The 20,824-nt window shown below is 43.7% G+C and overlaps 1 protein-coding gene across 2 annotated transcripts in view; it reads left to right on the top strand.

The window, feature by feature from the left end:
* Window positions 1-20,824, top strand: part of POLR3A (RNA polymerase III subunit A) — a 51,274-nt gene that overhangs the window by 2,089 nt on the left and 28,361 nt on the right. For both annotated transcript variants that reach the window (XM_082674087.1, XM_082674086.1), the window contains exons 2-16: window positions 995-1,130; window positions 1,398-1,535; window positions 2,074-2,245; window positions 2,379-2,533; window positions 7,191-7,430; window positions 7,747-7,909; window positions 8,086-8,222; window positions 9,663-9,766; window positions 10,814-10,955; window positions 13,370-13,510; window positions 14,345-14,414; window positions 14,814-14,941; window positions 15,150-15,288; window positions 16,856-17,020; window positions 19,938-20,110. In XM_082674087.1, the coding sequence (XP_082530213.1) occupies window positions 995-1,130; window positions 1,398-1,535; window positions 2,074-2,245; window positions 2,379-2,533; window positions 7,191-7,430; window positions 7,747-7,909; window positions 8,086-8,222; window positions 9,663-9,766; window positions 10,814-10,955; window positions 13,370-13,510; window positions 14,345-14,414; window positions 14,814-14,941; window positions 15,150-15,288; window positions 16,856-17,020; window positions 19,938-20,110 (2,203 nt within the window). The remainder of the gene's footprint in view (window positions 1-994; window positions 1,131-1,397; window positions 1,536-2,073; window positions 2,246-2,378; window positions 2,534-7,190; window positions 7,431-7,746; window positions 7,910-8,085; window positions 8,223-9,662; window positions 9,767-10,813; window positions 10,956-13,369; window positions 13,511-14,344; window positions 14,415-14,813; window positions 14,942-15,149; window positions 15,289-16,855; window positions 17,021-19,937; window positions 20,111-20,824) is intronic.

Raw genomic sequence — 20,824 nt, 5'->3', positions numbered from 1 at the left:
TTTCTCGGGATATATGCCCAGGAGTGGGATGGCAGGATCATATGTAGCTCTATTTTTACTTTTTAAAGGAACCTCCATACTGTTCTCTACAGTGGCTGTACCAATTTACATTCCCACCAACAGTGTAGGAGGGTTCCTTTTTCTCCACACCCTCTCCGGCATTTATTATTTGTAGACTTTTTGATGATGGCCATTCTCTCAGTTTGAGGGGTGTGAAATTGACAGGATTGGTAGGGATGGGTAAGGGAGAAATGAGATTGACACACAGAATTTCTTGGTTGGGCAATCTTACAGCTGGCTCCCTCTTATTCAGAATTCAGCGGAAATGTCAATTTTCCAGACTTTCTGGCCACACGACATGGTCTCCTCAGACTCTCCTCTACCGCTTCACGTCATTTTCCTCCCCTGCATCTATTCACTTTTGTGTATCTATTTGTTTATTCTCTGTCTTGCCCTCCCTGAAATTGAGCCCCATGTTGTCAGGGAATTCCCTGTCTTATCTAATCTGTATCCTCAGCCCCTGAGGATGGTGCCTGGCACATCATACGTAAACCCCCAGTTTTTTTTGGAAAATGAACAAGGAACAGATTTGGGAGAGAAAGTTCCGGGCTTTGTTTTAGATGTGCTGAGTTTGAGGTACCTGTTAACTGTCCAGAAGAAGTATCTGTATGGTCTCCAGCTGAGTGGAGATAGCTGGCCTGCAGAGAGAGATTAGACAGACACCACTCAGAAAGAACGTGTAGAATGAAAAAAGTTTGAGGGTTGTAACCCTAGGTAGGGAGAGATGCCAATATTCAAGAGAAGGCAGTAGAAGAGACCACAAAAGAAACTTAAGAGGGAACGAGTCAGCAGGATGAAGTGACATTTAATAATGAGAGAGCAGAGCCTATAGGGAGTTGGAAGGGCAAGGTTGCTTATGGTGGGTCATATGCATAAATGCTATTTTTGGTAAGTGGTTTTGATGTAACTGTTCCCCTATCTCTTTCCATCCCAGAAGCCACATCTGTTTTGGAATGAAGTCAGCTGAGGAGATGCGCCAGCAGGCTCACATCCAGGTTGTGAGTAAGAACCTGTATAGCCAGGACAACAACCATGCCCCACTGCTATATGGGGTGCTTGACCACAGGATGGTAAGACCCCTGCCCTTCCTGGTTCCATGTGTTTTCACTTGCTGATGAAACTGGTGACTTACCAAAGAGGAAGAAGCAAGGGCTTCCTTCCACCTCCCCCATTCCCCTGCGCCTCTCAGGGACGCCAGCCTCCTTTGGTCAGGCGGATGTGAATACCCTGCAGTTTCCCAGGTGATTCTGACTCTGAGTCCCCTGGTCACCTGTGAGGACTGGTCCCACTTTCCTGTCCACTGGTCTCCATTGATTATGGTGTGCTTTTATCCACAGGGTACGAGTGAGAAGGACCGTCCTTGTGAAACCTGTGGGAAGAACTTGGCTGACTGTCTGGGCCACTATGGGTACATTGACTTGGAATTGCCATGTTTTCATGTGGGGTACTTCCGAGCAGTCATAGGTATCTTACAGGTAAGCATGTATGTGTTCATCTCCAAGGTATAAACCTGGGAGTTATTGATCTAGGGACATTAGAGTGAGCTTGGGAATGATGAGTGGTGGGAGATACATGTAGAGAACATTTTTATACTAAAAACAATATTTCATCTTGCAATAAGCTAAATTGCTTAAAAACTCTTTTTCCTTGGTTTTCCTTGAGTAGGTGGTAGATAGGCATTGTAAAAAATATTAGTAATTCAAGCAGTACAGAACAGCACAAAAAAGAAAAAATAGTTAACAAAAACGCCACCAGCTGGCTCTGACTATGGCCAGCATTCTGGTGAACATGGGCTGCCTTTGCGTGTCTTCATGTAGATCTGTACATTGTAGCTAAGTGTCCTGGGCAAGGGGGGGTGGTGGCTTTTTTAAAAAAAGAAGAGACTTAGAAAAAAATCTATTACTGGCCAAAGCTCAGGAGATCGTATCAAAAAAGTTTGTTTTAAAGGAATTGAAAGAAAAGACTCTGTCATCCTCTCTTATCCTTTTACCTGTTTTGTTTCATTTTAAAAAGATGATCTGTAAAACCTGCTGCCACATCATGCTGTCCCAGGAGGAGAAGAAGCAGTTTCTGGATTATCTAAAGAGGCCCGGCCTGACTTACCTCCAGAAGCGAGGGCTGAAGAAGAAAATCTCTGATAAATGCCGGAAGAAGAACACGTGCCATCATTGTGGCGCCTTTAATGGTGAGTGGATGCACCTCTCATCTTTCGTTGTGGCAGCAGTTTCTGTAACTGCATTTCCTAGACCGCAGCCTCAGGCCAGCCTAACCAAGAACCTGATTTTTCCAACCGTGGTAAAATAAATTAACTCTTACAGGTACTGTAAAGAAATGTGGGTTACTGAAGATAATCCATGAGAAATACAAGACCAACAAGAAAGTGGTGGATCCTATCGTGTCAAATTTCCTTCAGTCCTTCGAAACCGCCATCGAGCATAACAAAGAAGTAGAGCCTCTACTGGGGAGGGCACAGGTGAGCCTGGAACGCAAGCCTGCCCCCCTCTGCATGGAATGTCCTCTCCCTCCCCCTCTGGGTGCACAGCTTCCTCCAGAATGAGAGGTCCCCTGGAGCTGGATCTCCGGGAGTACTCCACATGACAGCCATCCACCTGGCACTAAGTTCAATGTGCACCAGCCTCGTAACTAACACGTTTTTAATTGTACGGGTAACACGCGTTACATTTTCATTGTAGAAGATTGTAAAATTACAGCTGTGTAGTGCATACACCGAGCAATCCTGTTTCTCACATGCAAAATGACATAGAAGAATTTGTAGGTACTTTACCTGGCACAAACTTAATTAGTAGAATTTTATGAAGTGTCTTGTTCTGAGTTTGATTAGCACTTAAGTCACTTGGTACCTTCTAGAATTGATAGTATACCAAACTAAGAAATTAGTTGAGTGGCTGCTGAGTACCAAACTGTCAGACCTGCGGGGGAATGTCAGGAACTGCAAGGCAGTGGGTCTGTGCTCAGGGATCCCACGGTTTAAATGTGTCGTAGGTCACTAATCTGTGAAAACATAGCCAGTACCATGGGGCACAGTGCCAACTGTCACAGGAATGGCAAGGACAGTGAGTTCAGTGGGAAATCTGGAGGAATATGTCACTTTGGACTTGGTTAGGGGGGACTGTGAAGAAAGGTGTGGTTTGTTCTGGTCCTTAAACTTGAGTAGGGTTTAGAGAGTCAAGGGCAACGAGCTCAGCACGTCCAAGTGGCAGCGTTCAGGCTTGTTCTGAAGCTGAGGTTCTGTTTGAAAGTCCTGAAAGCACCTTGCATGTAGTGACTGCTTTTGCCTTCCAGCACTGTTCCAAGTTCTTTCCGTGGATTGCCTTGTATTTAATCCTCGCAGCAACCATGCGGCAGCGTCGCCCAAGATAACAGTGAGCGGTGGAGGGAGAGTCCTAGCCAAGGCCATCGGAGCATAGCCTGTGCTGTAGGAAGGACGAACAGCTGAGTCTGCTTTCCAGAGGGCATCCCACTCTTGGGGGATGTGGAGCCATTGAGATTTTGAGCAGGGAAGGGACGAGAATTAATAACGAAATTTTAGCAGAGCCTGACTGTTCATCAGAAGACACCATTACAAAAATGAAAAAGCAGGTCACATAGTGGGAGCAAATAGTCACACTTCATCTGTCTGATAAAGGACTCTCATGTCCAGAATATAGGACACAGTTCTTATAAATCAGTAAGGGGGGGAACCCGAATTTTTTTTTTTTAATTTAATTTTATTTATTTATTTTTGGCTGCACCACACGGCATACAGGATCTTAGTTCCCTGACCAGGGATTGAACCCATTCCTCCTGCAGTGGAAGGGCGGAGTCTTAACCACTGGACCGCCAGGGAAGTCCCAGAAAACCCCGATTTTTGAAAGCAGAAGCAAGACTTGAATTGGCACTTCACAAGAGGTTATATTCAAATGGCCAATCAGTAGATGAAAAGTTCAATGTTGTCACTCATCAGGGAAATACTAATTAAAACTACACACACACAGACCCTCTCAGCAAAATTAAAATGTAAAACAACTGAAAACCGAGTGCTGGCAAGGATCGGAAGCAGCTGGCCCTCCTACATTGATGGTGGCCGTGTGAAACGTTTCCATCACTCCAAACAACAGTTTGGCAATTCCTTATAAAATAAAACCCACACTCACCCTGTGATCCAGCAGCTTTACTCTTAGGTGTATACCCAAGAGAGATGAGTACACATGTCCACAGAAATATCTGTACAAGTATGTTCATTACAGCTTTATTAATAAAAGCCAGAATTCGAAACAGCCCAGATGCCTGTCAACAGGAGAATGTAGAAATTGTCACAGATCTACACAATGGGATAGTATCCCGAAATGAAAGAAATGAGCTGACACACACAGCCTGGCTGAATCTCAGGATCCTGCTGAGAGGAGTCAGCTTTATACAAGAGTACAAAGCGTATGATTCCATTTAGATCAAGTCTAAGAACAGGCAAGACTGATCTGGGGTAAGGGCTTAGTACTGACTGGGAAAGGGGATATCAGGGTATTTTCTGGAGAGAGGGACATATTCTTTATTTGATTTGAATGGTGGTATATGTGTACCAGTGTATACATGTAAAAATTTATCAATCTCTTTAAGATTTGTGCAATTTTCTGTATTTAAATTATGCCTTGATTTGGGGGGTGGGGATGCAAAAAGAAAACAGATCCTGAACCTGGGTAGTGATAGTGGAGCCAGGGGCAGAGTCATCGTATGCAGTCAGAATGGACAGGAATTGATGACCAGCCACTGTAGCGCTGGGTGTGAGAGGGTGGTCAGAGGCGAGCGGGTGCCCATGCGCAAGCATCTGGAAACATGGAAGTTCTCCTGGAAATGGGGGAGGGCGTCAGCAGTGCATTCCAGTGGAGGTGTCTTCAAGGCGGTTAGAACTAAGCTCCTGCAGAGGAAGTGAAGGTGCAGGCTGAGAAAGTGGACCCTGTCCTTCTACTGTCATGAGTGTCGAAGAATTCTACCTTCCAGGCTGATGGTTGTGTAGAAAGCAACCAGAAGCCTGGCTGGCAGCCTTGCCAGTGAGCCTGAGGGGTGCCCCAGCTCTCTGGGGTGTGGCCTTACTTGCAGCCTCCCCTGCTGCTCCGAGATCAACCTGCCTGACATCCACTACCACTTTCCCCTGCCAGCTCTCTGCCTGGACCCCTGCGGCCACTGTCCTTACTTGCTGGGGACCGCTTCTCTGCTCCACACACTCTGCAATAGCATTCTCCACTGGGGCCTGGGAGGCATCTTGTTTGGAAAAGTCTCCAAGTGACGAGGCCTAAATGGCTGGGCCCAGGAGGTGACCCCCTCCCACTTAGGAGTCACTTGTCTCACACGTCTAGATTGCCTCTCAGGGTGTCCCCCACTGCCACCCTCTCCCTGTCCGCCCCAGCTCACCTGACCCAGGCGACACCTTAGACGTGGTTTAGGGTGGTGGTTAAGAGCTTTGGCTTTGGGGTCAGACAGACCTGAGATTAGAGCCCAGCTCTGCCGCTTATTTATTCTGTGACCTTAGACATGCGACCCAACCTGGACTTGACAGAAACTCCGGACTCTATCCCCAGAAGACTAACATACATCCATCCCCAATTTTAATACAAATCCAGGGGGTGGTGGACCTGCAGGTAAGAGTGTCTCCATAGATGGCATCATCCCTGCAGACTGAGTGTTAGGCTGCCCTGGCTGATGTCTTTCTAGCCGTGTCATCTCACCACCGCCCGAGGCAGCCACGCTGCATTGCTAGAGAACTCAAGCTGTTAGGGTATTCCGCCGTGTACAAAGCTGAGCCCTGCTCTACCGTCCAGCAGTCCCTGACTCTGCTTCCTGGCGCGTAACAGTAAGTCAGCCGCCTCTTCCACGTGCCTCTTGGGATGCAGTTGTTCTGTCACTCTCGGGTAGCTGCTCTTGCTGAGAACTGGTTTCCAGGCTCCTGCCAGTCCTCCTGCCTTCCTTGCCCTCCTGGACGGCCTCCAGCTCCATGACGTTCTCATCTAGGACTGACTGTGGTACTGCAGGTGACATCTGGCCTTCATGCCGTTCTAGAATTCTATTAGTTTTATACTTCCTCCCTGATTGCTTCTGGTGGCAGCGAGGTGCCCATCACTGGGAGACAGGGGTGCTGAGGAGGGGCATTCTTCTCTGGACAGGGACCCAGACCGGAAAACCTCTGGAGGGATTCCTAGAAGAACCCAGCTGCACTGCCATCCTCCAGGGCGGGACCACAGAAACTTTTCATTGGCAGTGTTCTAAGAGCAGTAGCTGGCTGTTCAAACGTTTCTTTCTTAACTTTGTTCCCCTTCTCATTAAGTTATTGCATAGCAAATGCTGCTTATAACATATAGTCTCAGTTAAAACCTTTGATCCCAAGAAAATTTAATAACCAGCAACAACACAATCTGACCATTCTTAGCTTTGATGTTTGAATATCTATGATAATTTACATAGTTCTTTTGAGTAAGTTGTTAGAGCCTAGCACTTCTATTAAGTGAAGTTAATACAAAGACAATATAAGTTCACTACAGAAAGTTTAAATGTAAAAAAAGAAGCAAAAAGATGATCATTCCACTCATCTAAAGACAGCTCTGTTCACACCTTGGTAAACCCTTCCATTTCCTCTTTTCTGTATAGATGTACATTTTCCCCCAGATTAGATCACATCATAGACATACTTATCTCATTTACCAATATTTTGTGAACACCTTTCATGGCAGTAGCCACATTTCCGTAGCTTCTTTTTTGTTTTTAATAGCTTCATAGTTTTCCATGTATGGATGTACCATGATTTTATTGACTCAGTCACCTGTCAGGCTGTTTCCAGCTTTTCACCATTAAGAACAGCTTTAGTGAACATCCTTGTAGCTGAATCTTTCTGTTAATTTCTAAAATCATACCCTTTGGAATAATTACGAGGAGTGGAATTGTTGGCTTAAATTATTGGAATAAAAGGCATGAACATTTTTAGGGCCCTTGCAACGTAGCATGTTATCAGAAGTCTCTGTCATCACTTGGGCGTATTATCATTTAAGTGGCAGATAGGTTAGAGGACATGTAGAAGTAAACCTTTGCCTAAGCTGTGGAAAACTAACATGTATCTCCACTCCTTCCTTCCCTCCTTTCCATAGGAAAACTTGAATCCCTTAGTAGTTCTGAATTTATTTAAACGAATCCCAGCTGAAGATGTCCCTCTACTTCTGATGAATCCAGAAGCTGGAAAGCCCTCCGATTTGATTCTCACACGACTTTTAGTGCCTCCTCTGTGTATTAGACCCTCTGTCGTGAGCGATTTGAAGTCTGGCACCAACGAAGATGATCTGACGATGAAATTGACAGAAATCATTTTCCTAAATGATGTCATTAAAAAGGTCAGTGGGGCTTCCCTGGTGGCGCAGTGGTTGAGAGTCCGCCTGCCAATGCAGGGGACTCAGGTTCGTGCCCCGGTCTGGGAGGATCCCACATGCCGCGGAGCGGCTGGGCCCGTGGGCCATGGCCGCTGGGCCTGTGCGTCCGGAGCCTGTGCTCCACAATGGGAGAGGCCACAACAGTGAGAGGCCCGCGTACTGCAAAAAAAAAAAAAAAAAAAAAAGGTCAGTGCTTCCCATTAGCATGAAAACAGAAGTGTCTGATGGAGAAAGTCAAATGGACCAGGCTTGTTTCTGTTTATCCTCTGCTTATTCTTAGCATCGGATATCAGGAGCTAAGACCCAGATGATCATGGAAGACTGGGATTTCCTGCAGCTGCAGTGCGCCCTCTACATTAACAGTGAGCTCTCAGGCATTCCCCTCAACATGGCGCCCAAGAAATGGACCAGAGGGTTCGTCCAGCGCCTGAAGGGAAAACAGGGTACGTGTCCAAAGATGTGTGCAGGAGACGGTCTACTGCCTTTATTTCATTTTAGGGAACGTATGTCCAGCTTATCTAGTTGGAGGTCACGGACTCACCTTGGGCTTTCTGGTCACATTGCCCCCAACAGCACACGTTGTACCTTGGAGGCCTGTGATATATTTTTATTTATTTAGGTCGATTTAGAGGCAATCTCTCAGGAAAAAGAGTGGATTTTTCTGGCAGAACAGTCATCTCACCTGACCCCAACCTCCGAATTGATGAGGTAGCTGTGCCAGTTCACGTGGCCAAAATTCTAACTTTCCCTGAGAAGGTGGGTACATTGAGTTGCTCAATATTTTGTCTGAATCCAGTCTTTTGTGTCATGTTCTGAGATTCCAAACAACAGACAGTGGAAAATCCCCAGTAACCCACCTGACCCACAGTTTGGCATGTGTGTTTATCTTTCCAGTTTGCTTCATACATATGTCACCACGTGTAATATCTACAACACGTACAGCCACAGTTGTGTCTGCCTTTATGTATATATACTCAGATATACATTGAACAGACAAGTCTGCAACTTTTTTTTTTCCAAATAATATCATCTTTAACATCTGTCTTATTAGTTCATACCTCAGGTGTTAAAGTAACTTATGATAAACACAACACCAGTTAATTTTCTTGGGATAGTTATTATTTTTAAAACATTAGAATCAGTGAATCAAAGACTTTGAATATTTTAAGGCTATTGATGCATAACCAGAAAGGCTGTACTGCTTTACACTCAGTTCTTATTCATCATGAGTGTAAACTGGTATTTACAGTAGTTTTTTTAAACCGAGGTGTAGATAATCGAAAGGCCTGGTAACAGGAGGATATTGATTGCCCTTGGCTTTGCCCTTGAGAGTCATAATTAGCCCAAACCACAGAGGCTTCTGGTTAAGCTTGTGTAGAAAGTGTCCTCAGTTGAGTTACTGATGATCCAGAATTTCCTTCTCTGAAGTGGTGTCCCATGAGACTGTTGTCCAAGAGGCTACAGGACATGGCCGTACAGACCAGGGCCTATGGTGCTGGTGTCACAACTTTTTTTTTTTTTTTTCCCCCAGCAACTCTGGTAAACTCTTTTTTTTTTTTTTTTTTTTACATCTTTATTGGAGTATAATTGCTTTATAATGGTATGTTAGTTTCAGCTTCACAACAAAATGAATCAGTTATATATATACATATATTCCCATATCTCTTCCCGCTTGTGTCTCCCTCCCTCCCACCCTCCCTATCCCACCCCTCCAGGCGGTCACAAAGCACCGAGCTGATCTCCCTGTGCTATGCGGCTGCTTCCCACTAGCTATCTACCTTACATTTGGTAGGGTATATATGTCCATGCCTCTTTATCGCTTTGTCACAACTTTTAAACCTTAGAAGCCCATGGAAAATCATTGCAGATGAAGCTGCCACCTGTTTTTAGGATTACAGAATGCTGGAAGGTCCCTATAGATCATTCCAGTCCACTCGTTGAACCACTAGGGAAACCAAAGGCCGGTAAAGGCCTTGGCCCTGTCACCCAGCAAGTGAGTGACCAAGTTCAGACTTGAACCTGGTACCATCCCGTTGTTGTCCTTACACTCAAGACCCTGGCAGCAGGGTGCCTGCAGGTGCCTCTCTTTCTCCTAGGACGAGATAAGGAAAGTAACGACTGAGATCCAGTTCAGTATAGTGTGCTAGCTTCTAGAATTAACAGTGTCTCATTCTGCTTTATAATGTGGTCCGCCAGGTGAACAAGGCAAACATCAACTTTTTGAGGAAGCTGGTTCGAAATGGCCCTGAAGTTCACCCAGGAGCCAATTTCATTCAGCAGAGACACATGCAAATGAAAAGGTAATGCTTTCCCGATCTGGTTGGATGTAACTGTCTTCTCATGACCAAGCTTACTGTCACCATACTTAGCACAGAATGCACTCCAAAGTACAATTGTTGTGATATTGTAGCACGTGGAAAATATCTATTTAAATTGCAGTGAGCCTAGGTACATTGCTCGTTTGCTCTGCTTGGCTTGTTGAATGTACGTACAGTGTTCATTTATTCCATAGCATTTAATGTTATTGGATCTAGAAAGACAGAATGCATTGGGATATGAAAGCAGATCATTTTCTATGTCACCTGGGCGCCCTGGGGTTACCTCAGTGTGCTCATGGCCCAGGAGACATGCATTTTGCCCGTTCTGGCTTTTCCCAGCGAGATGAGCTGATCACCAGTGCCTTTTTTTTTTTTTTTTTTTTTTTTTTTGCGGTACGCGGGGCTCTCACTGTTGTGGCCTCTCCCGTTGTGGAGCCCAGGCTCCGGACGCGCAGGCTCAGCGGCCATGGCTCACGGGCCCAGCCGCTCCGCGGCATGTGGGATCTTCCCGGACCGGGGCACGAACCCGTGTCCCCTGCATTGGCAGGCGGACTCTCAACCACTGCGCCACCAGGGAAGCCCACCAGTGCCTTTTTATCTCATGAGATTCAGACATATCACCAGGGCCGTGTGGGAGAAGCTGGTTTATTACTCTATTTCTGTGATTCCAAGACATGCTTTTATCATATCTTGACGTTTCTAAAATTAAGATAGATCTTACAAGCAGTTTGTTGTAGTTTAGGGAATTCCCTACGGGTCCAGTGATTAGGGCTCAGCGCTTTCACTGCTGGGGGCCAGGGTTTGATCCCTGGTCAGGGAACTAAGATCCCACGAGCCATGCGGCTCAGCCAAAAAAATAAAATAAAATAAAATTTTATTGTTGTTGTTGTAGTTTAATTAATGGCGTATGGAGGCACCTTAAATACAATGAAAAGTGATCATTTTAGAGACTGAATCCTGATATGAAGAGGGAGAAACTTGCTGAGGAAACTTTGTTCTCACAGATTATGTCTATTATTGTATGTTAAGGTTTTTGAAATACGGAAACAGAGAAAAGATGGCTCAGGAGCTCAAGTATGGGGACATTGTGGAGAGACACCTCATAGATGGAGACGTGGTTCTGTTCAATCGGCAGCCTTCGCTGCACAAATTGAGCATTATGGCGCATCTGGTGAGCATGAGACTGGTTTTTATTTCTGTTGGGTGGAACTTTGCTGTGTGTGCCATGCTAAATTCCAGACTTCTAAAATTTAAGTTGCCAGTAATCTCAAATTTTCATAACTCTTGGTTTTCCTCTTCTCTCGTTTTTTAGTTTGAGTGAAACTCTTAAATTTCAAACTTCCCTTCAATGTTTTTAATAGTTGTAACATACTATTCATACAACAGTAAAACAGGAACTAATTGAAAATTAGTGTGAAAGTGACTACCGTAATTTCACTTGCAAACAACATATATACATATATGTGTGTGCACAAAGTTATGTAAAATAGATATGGCAGAAAATTGACTTGATTTAAAATAGCATATTAACTAAGGAACTAAAATGCTTACAGGATTTCTCTTTGCAGTAGTCCTCCAACTAAGACCTTGAACCATATTTTTTGGGGTGGTTTACTTTTTGCAACAGCAGCAGTTCCTTTTTTGGAGATTTAAAATGGAAACAAGATGCAACTTTAATTTGTTGAATATTCATAAATTCTCCTGTCTGCAAAGCCATTAAATCCCTGAGCGTTTGCACACAGTGTTTAAACAGGCTCCTAAGGTAGTGTTTTTCTAGATTCCTTTTTTTAGTAGTTTGTGAAAACATTACATCAATCTTTTTGCTCAGTGGTAAAAATACCAAAGATGCAGTTTATGATTATGGAATTATGATTATTGAGATCTAGGAGGCACACAGAAGCCTTCCCTTTCTGGAAACTTTTGCTTGGCTTTGGGGCATTTTAGCATAGAAATATTTTTGTTTGAAAATTATCAAATATATACAAAAATAGAAAGAGTACTGTGATGAACTCACAGTCCCATCCTCTGTAGTAAGTAATTTTCAAGATTTCGCCACACTAGTTTTCTCTCTCTTTTTTCTTTGTGAACCCAGATGCCATGTCTTTTTTCCATGTGTATTCAGTTTACTTCTGCAAGACACACGTAATTATAGTGCCAGTGTCACACCTCACAAAATGAAGTCATTCCTTGGTGTTGTCTAGTACCCTGTCCATAGTCAGATTTCCCCAAGTGTCTCAGAATCTTTTTGCAACTAGTTTGTTCAAATCAAGATGCAAAGTCTACACATTACGTTTAGCTGATACATGTCTGAAGCCTCTATTGATCTGGTAATGTCCCACCTCCTTCTTTTAATTTCAGTGTCATTGTTGGAAAAAAGCAGGTCATTTGTCCTGAAGAATGTCGCATGTTGTCTGTTTGTCTGCCTGTGTGTGGTGTAAGGGTTCCTTCATGCTTCATTTTATTCCTGTAGACTGGAAATTAGCTCTCAAAGGATGATCAGATTCAGGTTCAACTTTTTGGCCAAAATAACTCATAGGTGGTGCTGGCTACTTCCTCTTGCCATATTTCAGGAGACACATGTTGTCTGGCTGGCCCACTTTAGTTATGCTGAGAAGGTTAGGGATTCAGATGCTTCAGCCTGGTGCCTCTCTTGAAATGTCCCTCATTAGCCTTTTCTTTAATGATCTCTTCCATTTATGATCATTGCCTACATTATTTCATTGGGTCACAAAACAGTGATTTTCTAATTTAACATTCCTTTCACATTTAATACCTACCACTCTTGTAATTAATAATTTTCCCTTGTTAATTAGGGCTATTTACTTACCCAAAAAATAGAATTCATCAAGGAAAGGCAGAAGCAGCGTCTAATTCTTTTTCCTTTTTTGTCAGTTTAGGGCATAAAACTTCGGTGCTCAGTTTCTTCCAACTAGGTTGGTTTGGGGGTTTTGTTTGTTTTGGCTTTCCTTTTTTTCAGTGTCATCATGAGTTTTTATTTAGTCAGTGTGTTTTGTTCAATTTCTGCCATTAACCTTTTAATAGCAAATTGTGACATCATTGGCCAGTGGGAACCCCTTTCTCATGGCTTCTGTGTTGATGTTTGCCTCATAGTATTAAAGCAAATTCATTGTGTTGTTTTGATCTAATAAAGCTACTTGAATGAGACCACAAGTGACGTGTTACTTGCCAGAACATACTGGAAATTTACTTCCTTAAATGTAAAGTGTCCAGTTCTCCAGGAAGCCATTTTTTTAATGTTGAAACTAAGAAGCTTTTATTTTTATTTTTTTATTTTATTTGAATTTTATTTTATTTATTTTTTTATACAGCAGGTTCTTATTAGTTATCCATTTTATACATATTAGTGTATACATGTCAATCCCAATCTCCCAATTCATCACACCACCACCACCCTCCGCTTTCCCCCCTTGGTGTCCATACAGTGTCCATAAGTCAGAAAGAGAAAAACAAATATTGTATATTAACGCATATATGTGGAACCTAGAGAACAAACGTATGGGCACCAAGAAGGTTTTAGATAAAAGACTTAAGTCCTTCTCCTGGTTTGTTTTTTGTATTCCACAGGCCAGGGTCAAACCCCACCGCACCTTCAGATTTAATGAGTGTGTCTGTACACCCTACAACGCGGATTTTGATGGTGATGAAATGAACCTTCATCTTCCTCAAACAGAAGAAGCTAAAGCAGAAGCCCTTGTTCTCATGGGGGTACGTAGGGTGGTGCAGCCCAGCTTCTGAGGAAAAGCGCCTTAAAAGGAGGGAAAGGGGAGCCTGTCCTGTTTGCAAACACCCTGCAGTATATAAGGGAGTTAGTTTCTCTGATAGGTGGGGAGTTGAGCGGAGTGGGTGTCTTCTGACCTGTAATGTGGGTTCCTAAGAGAGTAGATATACATGAGCGCCAGTTATGAAAGGGTAAGAGAAGGGTATAGCAGAAACTTGACTGTTGGCTCTCGTGGTCAGTGACACCTCAGTTAAAAGATTTGAGCAAATGCACTTTGATGCACAGAACCTTCTTTAAATTGGTCAATAATGCACTGAACAAGCAGCACCCATTTTTGCCACTGTGGGCACTCACTACATTTTAATTAAAATCCTGTTGTTCAAACTTAATGTCTGACGCAAGAGAAATTCGACAATTCTGCCATCATTGTAGAGTGTGGAATTGACTGACTTCAGACATAACACAGTGCTACTCATCATTCATTCACAGAAGTAAATTTTCTTTGGAGGAGAGCATTTGTTAATTATAACATCTTATACCCAAAGTGTTCTTTATAGAAACTCAAAACTACTTCATGCAGTATTTGAGTGCAGGAACCTCTGAGGTCAGTCTCGCTGGTAATTTTTCTCTCCCCTTGACAGATTAAGGGATGGAAGTTAGTGACAAAGCTGCGGTTAAGGACCCTAGCTTCCAGCGCTCAGCCTCTTCTTCCTGCTACTCTTCATTTTTTCATAACAGTTCAGAGTCTTTGTGGTGCAGGTCTTTGGGGCTGCATCACGTATCCAAGGATGGCTAACTTACTGGGTTCCTTTTTCCTTCAGACTAAAGCAAATCTTGTAACCCCAAGGAATGGAGAACCACTAATTGCTGCTATTCAGGATTTTCTGACAGGTGGGTTTGTGGAATTCACTTGAAAGGAGACTTTGGAACACGAGGATTCTCATTCACCGTGTTCATGTGTCCACTTGAAAAGCTGTTTCATTGCCTGTGTTTAATTCTGTTGTTTGTTTACTAAGTGTGATTGTGAACCTACTTGAGATGTGTTGCATTGGTGGGTTATTTAGTGAACTCCTGCCATACGCAGGACATTTTTATTTTCTAAGTGCTGGGGCCATGGCGGCCAGTCAAACAAAGTCGCTTTCCCTGTGGAGGTTGGGTTCTAGTTGGAGGAGAAAGCCAAGAAGCAGCTGTGTTTTACTGTTACCTCACTCTTTTAGTAATAGTCCACATTTATTTTAAAATTGAAACCTTACGATTTTTCTCACAATTTCGTCGCTTTTCTTTCCTCAGGTGCCTATCTCCTCACTCTTAAGGACACTTTCTTTGACCGAGCCAAGACTTGCCAGATCATTGCTTCAATACTGGTGGGCAAGGATGAGAAAATTAAAGTTCGCCTCCCACCCCCTACAATACTAAAGGTTTGTGCAGGAGCTGTGTGTGTACACACACACGTGTGTGTGTGTGTGTGTGTGTGTGTGGCTGTATGGACGCACCAGGGGCCTTAGTGTACACATGCTGCTGCGGCTCGGTTGGTGTGTGACCACTGGACCATCTTGCCTCATTTGCATGAAGGGTGGTTGAGACCAGGCTCAGCCCTCCGATGCTCTGGCTTCTTTCCTCCTTCAGCCTGTCACCCTGTGGACGGGAAAGCAGATCTTCAGCGTCATCCTCAGACCCAGCGATGACAATCCAGTGAGGGCCAACCTCCGAACCAAGGGCAAGCAGTACTGTGGCAAAGGAGAAGACCTCTGCGTCAATGATTCCTGTGAGTTAAAGCAATGGGGTGGGGCCGGGGGTCAAGAAAGCAAGTGGCCAACAGTTACCTTCGCTTAGCCTGCAAATCCCAAGTTTCTCTATAGCCTTAGGCAGGAACTTTGTTCTTCAGGGAAATGCAGGTGGTGTTTCTCTAAAAGGTAGAGATCGTGTAGACACATGACCAACCCAAGGATTAGAATGTTCTTCTCGTGTTTGTCTCAGTTGAGAGACTCTTTTCTACTAATTAATGCAAATTCTTTTCTCTTCCTTTTTTTGTTGTGTTTTTTTTGCCGTACAAAGGTCTCGTTATTTAAGACATTTAATTTACTATTTTATATCCAAAAACATGTTCATTGCCTAAAAGTGTGACTAAAAAGTATAACTGAAGAGGCTAATTTTTTTAACCTGCCTCACCTGGTCAATGGATGTTTTGATAACATGAAGATCAGGTGTAACAGTGAGAGGATTTATTTGTTTACTTATTTATTTTTTAATATCTTTATTGGAGTATAATTGCTTTACAATGTGTTAGTTTCTACTGTACAACAAAGTGAATCAGCTGAATGTATACATATATCCCCATAGCTCCTCCCTCTTGAGCCTCCCTCCAGCCCTCCCTATCCCACCCCTCTAGGTGGTCACAAAGCACTGAGCTGACCTCCCTGTGCTATGCAGCTGCTTCCCACTAGCTATCCATTTCACGTTTGGTAGTGTATATATGTTAATGGTACTCTCACAGTGAGAGAATTTAAATGTGAGCCATCTGAGTCCCCTAGACTGATTCAGCCCAAAGTGTGGTCCACACACCAATGCCGTTCAGGCAGCATTTACTTTCTGGGTCCCAGGCTGCTAACAGGCAGTTCCCCAGCAGGCTGCTTTGAGTAGCACTGATTTAGAATGGGTTTTGCTAGCAAGGCCTAGTGACGAGAAGTGGATCTGCAGAGCTCTGTGCTAAAGAACTGAACCGCAGAGTCTCTCTGAGGGTCAAGGGTTTTCTGCTGTCTCATGATGAAGAATAAATGTTTTGAAGGGCACTGATATTTTTTCCCCAGGTTTATAACCATTCTTTTGAAAATATACTCTCTGGTCTTTAACGTATTTTGGCTTCTTGTTTTAGATTATGTTTTGTTTGTTTCTAGATACAAATTTCATTTTGTTGTTTAGGCTTTTCATGATGGTGCCACTGTTAGTCTTCAGTGTCTTAGGTAAATACCAAAGTGCTTTATAAACAACACTTCGTTGAACATGATTGAGTTGATGCTCAAAACATCCCCATGACATCAAGATGGCAAGAGCTTGATACTGTCATCCACAGTTCACAGATAAGGACAATGAGTGTCAACTAGTACCTTTCAGAGTTAGAACTATAGGGTAACTAACTAGACCTTTCATGCTTTTCAGAAGTTCCCAGATTTCTCTTTTTTTCCCTCAAAAAAAATTTTCTTTAAGAGCCTATCTATTTGTTCTGCTTTAACTTTTAATGCGAGAACACATTTTCTCAACTGCCTCAAATTCCTTTTGGAATGAGGCAAAGTAATAATTGTCTGTGTAAGTCCGTGATCGTTGTTTCCTTGCAGACGTCACTATCCAGAACAGCGAGCTGATGACTGGCAGCATGGACAAAGGAACGCTGGGATCAGGATCCAAGAACAATATTTTTTACATTCTGCTGCGAGACTGGGGGCAGAACGAAGCTGCCGATGCGATGTCACGGCTCGCCAGGCTGGCCCCCGTCTACCTGTGTGAGTATCTCAGCATCCTCGTTTTATTGATAGGAGTTATTGGTGTTTCGGGGGTTTCTTTTACTGTTTCATCCCCCTGCCGCACACACATACACACACACAAAGGAAAGAATACTTGTTCCCGGCGAAACTATTTATGCTTTTCTTAATGAAATTAACTTGGTACTGACTAGTTTGGCTGCAGATTTGAATTTGCTTTGCAGTTCTCTTCTCAAAAGCTACAGTAGCTCCCTAACGTCCATCAGATAGGATTGTTACATAAAGGGCCCTTCATGGGCTGCTTCCAAGGTACCTGTGCAAGACTATCACCCTCTGGGTCTTCCACGGTTCAGCCCTACAGGGTTACTCAGTATTTCTCTACGATCCTTGCACTATTCTATTACCTTTGCTTGCTTATGCTTTGAACATACCACAGGCCAGGAGATTTTTTGCATGCCCAAAAACATCTTTAATCTACTCTTATACTTGACTCTTTGGCTGGGTGTAGAATTCTAGACTGAAGATTATTTTCCCTGAGAATTTTGAAGGGATTGCTCTACTCTGTTGTAGCTTTAAGGGTTGCTGTAAAGTGTATTTCTGTTCTTATTTCCCAATTTTTATATTAGAATTGTCTTTTTTTTTTTAATTGAAGCAATAGTGGATTTACAACGTTGTGCCAGTCTCTGCTGTACAGCACAGTGACTCAGTTCTACACATCTATTTTTTTAACGTTCTTTTTCATTATGATTTATCACAGGATATTAAATATAGTTCCCTGTGCTAGACACATTAGAACCTTGTTGTTTATCCTGAATTGTCTTTTTATTCTGGAAGCTTTGAGACTCCTCTTTGTTTCTGGCATTCTGAAAGTTCACAATGACACAACCTTGTGATGGGTCTGTTGTCACTCATCGCGCTGAGCATTGTATAAGCTCTCTTAATCTGCAACTTGTGTCCTTCAGTTCTGGATATTTTCTTGTACTTTTTCTGATCATTTTCTCCCTTTTACTTTCTCTGTTCTTTCTTTTTTGAATTTCTGTTCATTATCTACTAGAGTTCTTGGACTGATTCTCTCATTTTCCCTGTTGTCCATTTCTTTGTTTCTGGATTCAATTTTATTTTAACAACTTTATTGATTTTTAAAAGTTTTTTTCACTACCATATATTTAATTTCCAACCCAACCATTGTTCTTATTTGCCAGTAGTTCTTTTTTTTTTTTTTGGCTGCATTGGGTCTTCATTGCTGCACATGGACTTTCTCTAGTTGTGGCGAGCAGGGGCTACTCTTCGATGTGGTGAACGGGCTTCTCATTGCAATGGCTTCTCTTGTAGTGGAGCACGGGCTCTAGGCTCATGGGCTTCAGTAGTTGTGGCACGGGGGCTCAGTAGTTGTGGCTCACAGGCTCTAGAGCACAGGCTCAGTAGTTGTGGCGCACAGGCTTAGTTGCTCTGCAGCATGTGGGATCTTCCCAGACCAGGGCTTGAACCTTTGTCCCCTACATTGGCAGGCGAATTCTTAACCACTGCGCCACCAGGGAAGTCCCTTGCTGGTAGTTCTTTTCTTTTTCTTTCCTTATTTTAATTTTTTTTTTAAGACTTCCTATTCTTGATCCCCAAATACACCTTCTCTATCACTCTGTCTCTCAGAGGCGTAAGGATCTGGGGCCTGTTTCTTGTAGGCAGACCTCAGAGACATTGCAGGTTCAGTTCCAGACCACCACGATAAAGCAAATACCACAGTGAAGCAAGTCACATGAACTGTTTGGTTTCCCAGTGGTTACAGAAGTTGTTTACACTATACTATAGTCTGTTAAGTGTGCAATAGTATTGTGTCTTAAAAAACACTGTACAGGGCTTCCCTGGTGGCACAGTGGTTGAGAGTCCACCTGCCGATGCAGGGGATGCGGGTTCGTGCCCCAGTCCGGGAAGATCCCACATGCTGCGGAGCGGCTGGGCCCGTGAGCCATAGCGGCTGAGCCTGTGCATCCGGAGCCTGTGCTCCGCAACGGGAGAGGCCACAACAGTGAGAGGCCCGCGTACCGCAAAAAAAAAAAAAAAAAAAAAAAAGTACATACCTTAATTACAAATACTTTATCGCTAAAAAATGCTAATCATTTGAGCCTTCAGTGAGTCATAGTAGTCACAGTACAGATCACCATAAAAAATATAATAATAATGAAAAAGTTTGAAATATTATGAGCATTACCGAAATTTGACACAGAGACACAAAGTAAGCAGATGCTGTTGGAAAAATTGTGCTTTTAGACTTGTTCAACACAAGGTTGCCACAAACCTTCAATTTTTTAAAAAACACAATATCTGTGAAGCACAATAAAACAAGGTATGCCTGTACAAACTTTCCACTGGGTTTCCCTGTTTCCAGCACCTATATTACCTCCCACAGAACCTGAGGATTTTGTTTCTGAGACTTTCCAGACTCATGGCCCTCCTTTCTGCAGCCACTTTTACGCATCCCCTTCCCCACCCTACTAAGCCAGTAACCTCTCATAGGCAGATATAAGGGTTAGGATTACTGTATAGTTCCATCAAAGGTGGAGTTTACATTTGTTTCTTAGTCTCTGTATTTCGGAATAATAATTTCTGAAAGAGAGAATCGGGGCAGAAAGGTCTCTGCGATGCTGAGAACCAGCAATCAGGTGGCCCACTTTCCATAGCTGGCTTTCTCAGGCACTCTTTACTATTTAGTGGCTGTCTGCTTTATAGTGTAGTTAGTTGGGACATCACTGTAGGTTGTGAGGTCTCAGAGGAGTTAGTGAGTCTTAGTCATTGTTGTGTAACTCCCTAGAGACTGATACAGGAACATTTTGTTTAATTGGGTTGTAACAAGTTCTCTGAAGGTTTAAACTTGTTTCTGTGCAGCAGGTTGACTAACATCCGTGGCTCTCTCTTCCTGCTCTCCCGGGCAACTATTCTGCAGCTAACCGTGGATTCTCAATTGGGATTGGTGACGTCACACCTGGCCAAGGCCTGCTGAAGGCCAAGTATGAGTTGCTGAATGCTGGCTACAAAAAATGTGATGAGTACATTGAAGCCCTGAACACAGGCAAGCTGCAGCAGCAGCCTGGCTGCACTGCTGAGGAGACCCTGGAGGTGAGTCTGGCTCTTCTGGTCAGTTTAGCCACTTCATCACTGGGTGGCGCTGTAGGCCCTGAGGAGAAGGAGCAGAGGTGAGTGGGAAGGAAAGGCAGTGGCTTTAGCCCATCTCTGTGCTGTGCAGCTTGTGTGTGTTCTAAAGTGGTGAGGGCCTCCCGTTAGATCCATTGCATCTCTTCCAGCATTTCATGTTCTAGGTGGTGAAAACACGGCCGCCTGTTCATTTGGCCACATGGTGCTGCTCTTGCTCCAGCATCACGCTTGGGCCCCTTCTGTACCTGATACTTCAGTGCTTCTGCCCTTCCTGTTTCCAGCATTCTGTGGCTAGAGACTGACACCACAGTTCTTTGAATGGATGGTCTTTGAAAGAGACGTGGATAATTCCTGTCTGAGAGTCACATACCAGTGTGCTGCCCTCTCACATTTGGAGCTAGGTTAGCTGAGAACTGGACCAGCACATGTCACAGTCATAGTTGCCTGAGAGTCCTGCATATTCTCTGAAGCAGCCTGGCTCAGCAGTCTGCCTGCACCAGCGTTTTGCCTGGCTCTCTTCTGCCTCCCCAGTAGCCTGGGGCTCAGAGCTTTAACTCACCTAAGCAGAGAAGAAAGGTTTTTTGAACAGTAAGAAATTTTCTGATGAAATGAACTTTTTAAAGCAGACAGAAAGCAGCATTGTGTGAGGTGTTCACAGTTAACTCATTCTTTTTGTTT

The sequence above is a fragment of the Grampus griseus genome (genome assembly GCF_964374135.1).
Source record: "Grampus griseus genome assembly, chromosome: 16".
Taxonomy (NCBI): Eukaryota; Metazoa; Chordata; class Mammalia; order Artiodactyla; family Delphinidae; genus Grampus; species Grampus griseus.
This window is presented reverse-complemented; position numbering and strand designations above follow the sequence as displayed.